Source organism: Elephantulus edwardii, unplaced genomic scaffold (assembly GCF_000299155.1).
Source record: "Elephantulus edwardii isolate Elephantulus edwardi_28Jun2011 unplaced genomic scaffold, EleEdw1.0 scaffold00004, whole genome shotgun sequence".
Taxonomy (NCBI): domain Eukaryota; kingdom Metazoa; phylum Chordata; class Mammalia; order Macroscelidea; family Macroscelididae; genus Elephantulus; species Elephantulus edwardii.
In genome coordinates, this window is record NW_006399754.1 from 11,697,818 (window position 1) to 11,705,798 (window position 7,981).

At 42.4% G+C, this 7,981-nt stretch overlaps 1 protein-coding gene across 3 annotated transcripts in view; it reads left to right on the forward strand.

The window, feature by feature from the left end:
- Window positions 1-7,981, forward strand: part of DOCK9 (dedicator of cytokinesis 9) — a 407,183-nt gene that overhangs the window by 388,787 nt on the left and 10,415 nt on the right. Inside the window, exons 46-51 of one of the 3 annotated variants that reach the window (XM_006879560.1) lie at window positions 41-163; window positions 1,595-1,708; window positions 1,918-1,923; window positions 2,312-2,347; window positions 3,188-3,334; window positions 7,728-7,938. In XM_006879560.1, the coding sequence (XP_006879622.1) occupies window positions 41-163; window positions 1,595-1,708; window positions 1,918-1,923; window positions 2,312-2,347; window positions 3,188-3,334; window positions 7,728-7,938 (637 nt within the window). The remainder of the gene's footprint in view (window positions 1-40; window positions 164-1,594; window positions 1,709-1,917; window positions 1,924-2,311; window positions 2,348-3,187; window positions 3,335-7,727; window positions 7,939-7,981) is intronic. The other 2 variants (XM_006879559.1, XM_006879558.1) reach the window with 2 other exon arrangements.

Below are 7,981 nucleotides of genomic sequence, written 5' to 3' on the forward strand. Positions count from 1 at the left end.
GTCTTTTCTGGGCCGTGTCCTTCTGTCTGTGCATGTCTAGGACGTACTGATGGAGCTTCTGGAGCAGTGTGCCGACGGGCTCTGGAAGGCGGAGCGCTACGAGCTGATTGCCGACATCTACAAACTCATCATCCCCATTTACGAGAAGCGGAGGGACTTTGAGGTACCAGAGCGATTTGGTTTTCTCCTGTATAAGAAGACATGGGAGTGACACGTAGTTCCAGGCCCTCCGCAGAGAGAGCTAGCAGCCGCTGTCCCATAATGCACAGGGGATTTCTCTCCATATGTGCTGGAGAGTGTCACCTGACCATCACACACACACGTCACCACGCCTGACACCACAGACGAGGGACACCACCATGACACTCACTTTGGAAAAGTTACCAGGAGCAAAGCTGTGTCCCCACCACCGGTTCATTTCTTCAGCTCTCTTCCAAGCTCCATGTGCCTGGGAAAACAGTACCCCTCCTTGCTTCCTGGACTAGTGAGGGCATCCAGCACACCTTTTACAGTGTCAGATGGAGTCATGGTAAAAGCAAAGTCTGAAAAGGTCGCCAAGGGACTTTTCCATCTCAGATATTTCATGTTGATTTGAAAGCAGAATGTTTGCCAGGATGGGACTGGACCTTTGAATAACAACTAATACAACCCAAAAATATCCTGGCATCTTGCATACTAGCACACAGTGCAGCAGTATTGACAATAACCAGTAGATAGACACTGCTTGAATGTTGTCCATCAGTTATTGTGGAGGTGGTGGTGGTGGTTGTGTACCATCAAGTCAGAACCTCCCTTCTGTGGGTTTTCCGAGGCAGTTAATCACCGGGGAGGAGATTGCCCATCCTTCTCCCACACTGCATGTTCTCAGACCACCTGCCCCCAGGATTGCAGTGTAGCTTCTTGCCACTAGGCCACCAGAGCTCCCTATCAATAGATGAATGGATAAAATCCATCAACAGGTGAACGGATAACTCAGCATATGCATGCAATGGAAGGAAGAGAAATGAGGCGCAGTGTTACCATATGACATTGGGTAGCATGGGTAAACCATGAAAACGTGCTGAATGAAATAAAGTCAGTGGCAAAGGGGCAAATGTGCATGCGTCCACTTCTACAAAATACCTAGAACAGGGATGTGTATGGAGATCAAGGTTTATTGGTTTCCCAGGGCAAGGAAAGAGGGGACTCGAGTTCTGCTAAGGGTGGTGGCAAATTCTGAATTCAGATAGAGATTGAACAATATGATCATAATTCATACCACTAAGGTTCTCTTCTGTTGCTCTTAGGAACTCCGTGACTTATAATCAACTCAATGGCCCTTAGCAAATGTAAAGAGTGTTGGAATTACAAGTGTTTTGTTGCATCCACAACAGATTAGATATGTAAAAAAAATGTTGAAATGTCCTGTATTTTGTTTTTACTTTCTCTCTAAATTTTTTTTAAATCGCTATAAACTATGCAGTGCAAAAAATATTCTTAATGATACACTCAAGTCTAAGGCGTTTTTACCTGCCTTTTCACCTGCCTTGTTATTTTTTAAGTTGATTGTACATGTTTGCAAGTGGGAAGACATGGGTGTTGCTCTCATTTCCAGAGGCTGGCCCACCTGTACGACACGCTGCACCGGGCCTACAGCAAGGTGACCGAGGTCATGCACTCCGGCCGCAGGCTGCTGGGCACCTACTTCCGAGTGGCCTTCTTTGGACAGGTGAGCCAGCCCACTCCTTGCTGGTGGTTGTCATATGACATTTCCCCCTCCCCCTTTTTTTACTTTATAAAGTTAGAGTTTGTCATTTTTTTTTTCACTTCTATAAATGCTAATTTGATGAACTTGTCTTACCTAGTATGATTCCCTCCTCCCTCAGTAAACTTTCTGCTTTTTCTTCCTTCCTGTCTTGTCTTTATTACTTTCTTAAGGCAGCGGTAAGTTCTCCCTGTGTAATTCGTTCCTAGCTGCATCTGTCTCATCATTTCAAATGCCAAAACCAAAAATTAACATTTTATTCCATTTTCAGAAATAAATCACCCATTTCCTTATTCATCTGTACTGCATGTTTAAAACCCAAATTAAGACTTTCTGGTTACCCTTGTGCCTGTACTCTTTTGTGTATAATACCACCACAAGTTTATCTATCATTGTAATAGTCCAGAAACTTTCTATAGAAGGGTTTGTTTAAACTTAACTTAAAATTTTAACCTTCAGCTCTCTAACATTAAGTAGTATAAATTATCATCCTTTCGTCTCGGGTGTGTGGTTTTGAGCCTTATATAACATCAATTTATTCTGTTATTGTCTTTTATAACTCTATAGCAATACCAGTTTACAGACAGTGAAACAGATGTGGAGGTAATTATAGTAAAAGCTTTCAAAAGCAAGTAACGTAGTGAAATGACTGCATCTAAACTCCTAGTTTGATGTGGGTGTTTTTGTCTCATATTAGCTTGCCTTTTTTTTTTTTTTTAATCCACTCTGGTTTTTTGCACCATTTTCTCTCTTATTTTAGATGGGAATTTTTAAAACATTTATTTCAAATATTAACCTTGATCTGGATTTTTTTTTCTCAACCTTTTTCACTTCCCATGCAATGCTAAGCCTTGTTGTACTCAAGTTAAGAGCAATGCTAAACCAGATGTTGACTGGTGATAATGAAAATATGTTCTGATTGTATAATAGCCCTTCAGTCCTCTTAGGACTCAAGCAAAATGATGTTCTTGTAACATCACACAACCTCTGCTCACCGTTCTCCAGGCCCGAATGCTTCAGTGTGTGCCTTTACGTTCCTTGGATAAGCAGTCAGAGGGGTGATCTGGAAATTCCAGAGACCTGTCTCCAGCATCTCCCTCAATATCTGCTCAATATTTTTTTCGTTGCTGGGAATGTGAAACAGGCTGAGTCTCGTCATTAGACCTGTCCAAGAGAACACAACCTTGAACCCCAAGTCTCTCCATTTCACCCAGCACATAATGACGATGTTGTTGAATAAGTTTGACGTTTGTGTTCTTTCTTAATCTTTGTACTCAACCTTCACATTGTTATCATTTTCCTTCCCATCAGGAAAGCCTGTTTATGTAGGATTTCATTGTAGAGTCATTTTTTTGTTTAACTCCTAAAACCTAAGAGCCCTTGCTGGGTAGTTAGATTTGGACTTATGTTCAAGGATACCTCTAATGGTGCTTCGTGTCACAGGGATTCTTTGAAGATGAAGACGGAAAGGAGTACATTTACAAAGAGCCCAAACTCACACCGCTGTCAGAAATTTCTCAAAGGCTCCTTAAGCTTTACTCGGATAAATTCGGTTCTGAAAATGTGAAAATGATACAGGATTCGGGCAAGGTATGTTTTGATAAATAAGTCCCATAGCGTTGTCGTTTTTTATTGATTTTTAACCTTTTTTTTAAAATTTCCTTTGATGTTTTTCATTTATCACATGTCCCAGGGTAAAAATGAAGTCTGGCTTTTCAATGGCAACGTGATTTTCACCCTCCTCTTTCTTAGTTTCTTTGTTTTTCAAAACCTCTTTCCTTAAGTGTGACTGTGTGTCAGTCTGTGTCATTGTGATCGTTCTCTTTTGGGCTGATCCTCAGTGTTTCCAAACATGATGTCCTTCTCCAAGGACTGGCCCCTTCTGTTAACTCGCCCAAGTATGTGAGAGGACTTTCAGCATCCTGGATTTAAGCCTAACGAGGAAGCATATTTCAACAAACAGACGCGGCCCTGGATGTGCTCACTAAGTTGTGCCAAGGAATCTGGAGGACAGCCAGCTGGCCGACTGACGGGAAAAGATTGATATTTGTTCCCATTCCAAAGAAAGGTGACCCAACAGAGTTCGGAAATTATCGAACAATATCATTACTATCACATGCAAGTAAGATTCTGCTGAAAATTATCCAAAAACGTTTGGAACAATATGTCAGCAGAGAACTGCCAGATGTGCAGGCTGGATTTAGAAGAGGTCATGGTATTAGGGATATTATAGCTAATGTTAGATGGATCTTGGCAGAAAGCAGAAAATACCAGAAGAATGTCTGTCTGTGCTTCATTGACTATGCAGAGTTTTTTGACTGTGTGGATCACAACAAGCTATGGCTGACTCTGAGAAGAATGGGAATCCCAGAACATTTGATTGTGCTAATGTGGAAACCTATACTTGGACCAAGAGGCAGTTGTCAGAACAGAGCAAGGAGACACTACATGGTTCAAGATCAAGAAGGGGGTCCGTCAGGGATGTATTCTGTCTCCATACCTTTTCAAGCTGTATGCTGAGCAGATCATCCGAGACTCTGGGCTGTACGAGGAGGAATGTGGCATCAGGATTGGTGGAAAAGTCATCAACAACCTATGAACAGTGCTCAGGCATTCCATTCATAGGGTCACTATGTGTCATCTGTGACTTGACGGCACCTAACAACAACAACAACAACAAAAGTACACTGGAGGGTCAGCTGGGAGTCTGTTGGGATTCAATAGCACGTAATAATAACAAGGAAGTTTCTGATGTCCCTGTCCCTGTCCTCTATCTTTACAGGATCCTGTTCACAATAAAAGAATACATCCTGAGCCACAAATCCCTAATTTCAAACTCAGCCCGATCCTCACTGCCTCCTAAGAAGCCGCCTTAGGATCCCCCAGTACTCTTCTACTGACCCCCCAGCCCAGGGCAGTTGAAGCCGCTGCCCTTTGTGTCAGCAGACTTGAGTTCACATTTAAATCTGTTCTCTCCCTATTTGCAGTCGCATTTGAATAAAGCCATCCTCACCTGTTTGATGCTTCTCCTTGGCCGCTCCCTTACTGTTTTTCACACTGCCTGGCACAGTGTATGCCTGGTTGTTGGATGAATTGACAGAAGAACAGGTGGATGGGCAGCTGGAAATACCAAGGAATGAACTGTTGTTGTTGCTGTGTGTTGTGTGACTCAGTGGGTCAATGGGAACCCTCCAGTGGGTTTTTAGAGGCTGTAAATCTCACGGGAGAAGACTGCCCATCCTCCTTTCGGGTTAATTCTTTACTCTGATATTAACAGTGACACAAAGAAAAAGGAATAAGCATATTTTGTTGCTCTGCCTTTAATTGGAAAACTCAACACAACATTCTTAGGACCTGCTTGCTTTGTAGACCAAAGTGCTCAGGGCCAATTTTTCCCTTCAGTTCTGAAGCTGAAGTGCTTGTCTCGCTACATCATGGTTTCAGTGTTTCCTTGAAGCCTTTACACATCCTGCTTCCCTTTTTGTTATGTGATTCTTGAAACAGCAGCTAAAAAATAAGCCAGACCTTTTTGGCAAGCTCTGGTGGCCTTGTGGCAAGAAGCTGCACTGCAATCCCAGAGGTGCATGGTTCAAATCTACCAGATGCTCTGCTGGAGAAGGAGGGACAATCTCCTATACCAGTCAGATCTGATTTGATGATACACACACACAAAATAATAAAATAAAATAACATTGTTTTAAAAATAAGCCAATCCTTTTCTTTCTCCCGAGTACAGGCCTGCCTTTCCTTCTACTCATTAGGTACATATGACTTTGAAAATGAGGACTGAGGAAGTACCATTGAAAGACAGACACGAGTGCTTTACTTAATTGGGCTCACATTGTTTCTGCTAAAGAACTTGAAGATCTCTTAGAATGGTTAGAATGCTGCTGGGTGCAGTAGCTGAAAAGCTTCAGTGCTGACAGATGGACTGTTCGTTCAAACTCATCAGCTGTTCTAGAGGAGTTGGCGCCCACGAAGATGTACACTGTTGGAACCCCCGTGAGCAGCTCTGCTCTGCCCTGTAGGGTCTCCAGGGGTCAGAGTCAATGTGATGGCAGAGGGGTGGATTTTTTTAAATTTATAATAGTTAACTATCTTGCTTTTAAAAGAACTGCCTTGCTTTTAAAAAAAACTATCTTGCTTTTGAAAGAGAGAAATAATATCTTCTCTCATGGGACACCAGGATTTATGCTTTCACTTATTCTTAATGTATTTAAATTGCTTCTGCTAAAAAAAAAATGGAAATGATCACTTCATGATTCATTTACTATCCGAGAGTTTAAGATTCCTGGACCTTTCATTTTCCATTTTCTTCACCAAAATCTCTGCGTAGAGACTATTGATACATAACAGTTGTTGTTGTTGTTGTGTTCTATACCGTTGAGTTGGAACCAACTCAATAGCTGACCCTGCAGTGGGTTTTCAAAGGCAGTTAATCACCTGAGAGGAGATTTCCCATTCTTCTCTTCATGGATTCGAACCATGTGCCTTCAGGATTGCAGTGCAGCTGTTTGCCTCTGTATGCCACTGGTCTTCAAAATTCTCTCCACAGCCATTTCTTTCAAATCCCTTTTTATTACTTTCAAAGGTTAAGTACAAAATAGTTTATCCCTCTAACAACTTAGGTTTTGTTTTTGCATGAAAAATATGTTTCATTTCCTATCATGACATACTGTTTAAAAAGCATTTCTGTGTTGACTTAATCAGGGACTCCATTCATACAGTACTTAGTCTACAGCTGTATGAAATAGAGTTGGGGGATCTGCTGTTCAATGATTAATTTTAAAAATCTACATAATGACTAAGAATGATAGAAGAAGAATTGATGCCTTTGAGTTGTGGTGCTGGAGAAGAGTCTTGAACATACCATGGACTGCCAAGAAAACAAATAGTTCTCTCTTGGGGAGGGTGAAACCAAATGTCTCCTTGGAGGCTAGGATTTTGAAGCTTCATCTCACATACTTTGGGCATATGGCCAGGAGGGACCAATCATTGGAGAAGGGCATCATGCTCGGAAGGGTGGAGGGACAGCGCTGGAAAGGAAGGTCCCAGATGAGATGGATTGAGTAACTGGGGCAGTGGGGTAGGTGTGTCAGAGTTAGTGAGACTGGCTCAGGACAGGGCACACTTCAGAGCTGCTATACACAGTGTCGCTATGAGTCACAGGCAACTGGAAGGCACATAACAACATCTTACTGAAATGTGTAAAGATGCAGTTTAGCAAATAGAAATTCAGAAACATGAAAACGAGCACATTTTCTTCAAAAGAATCATGTCCCTTAAAAACAACAACAATCTAGTGAGGAATATGATCCTGGTGGTGCAGTCTGTGGTGTGTTGTGGTTGTGGTGCTAAAGAGTAGACTGTACGTCCTCCCTCCCGCTGTTCGAGTCCAGCCTCCAGCTGTTCAAGTCCATCAGTGGCTCCACGGGAGCAGGATGGACAGTTCTCTGTTAAGATTTACGGCCTCCGAAACCCAGTCGGGAATCAGAGTCAGTTCCACGACAGTGAGCTGAGTTGTTTGATAGAGACATGGCAGAATGATCAGTGATTAGATTTTGGCTTAAAACACAAAATGCTGTCAGTGACACTTGGGGACAGTTGAGAAAACTTCACATAGGCTGAGCTTTAGGTGATATTGGTAAATTATTCTTTTGTCAGGTCACTGACTCTGTGGTTACGTAGAGAATATCTTTGTTTTTAGGAGATGCCAGGTAAAATGCCAAGATGTGTGAGCCACCTTGAAATAGCTTACATATACATACACCCATAAATATGCACACATATGGATGAGTATGTAAACAAAACCAGGAAATTGTTGACAAAAGTGGCAGGTATATGGATGTTCACGCTACTGGTTTCTCCACTTTTAATTTTTTAAAAAACTTCTATTAGGATAAAAGTTGAAAAGCAGAGTTGATGTGGTTTGAAGGAGTCTATTCATTAGCACTGGTCTTCAATTTTGTTTATTCATTTGAAGGTCAACCCTAAGGACCTGGACTCCAAGTACGCCTATATCCAGGTGACTCATGTCATCCCGTTTTTTGATGAAAAAGAGTTGCAAGAGAGGAAGACCGACTTTGAGAGATCGCACAACATCCGGCGCTTCATGTTTGAGATGCCCTTCACTCAGGCGGGGAAGCGGCAAGGTGGCGTGGAGGAGCAGTGCAAGCGGCGCACGGTCCTCACAGGTACGCTGGTCCTCACAGGTGTGCAGGGAGATCCTCACAGGTA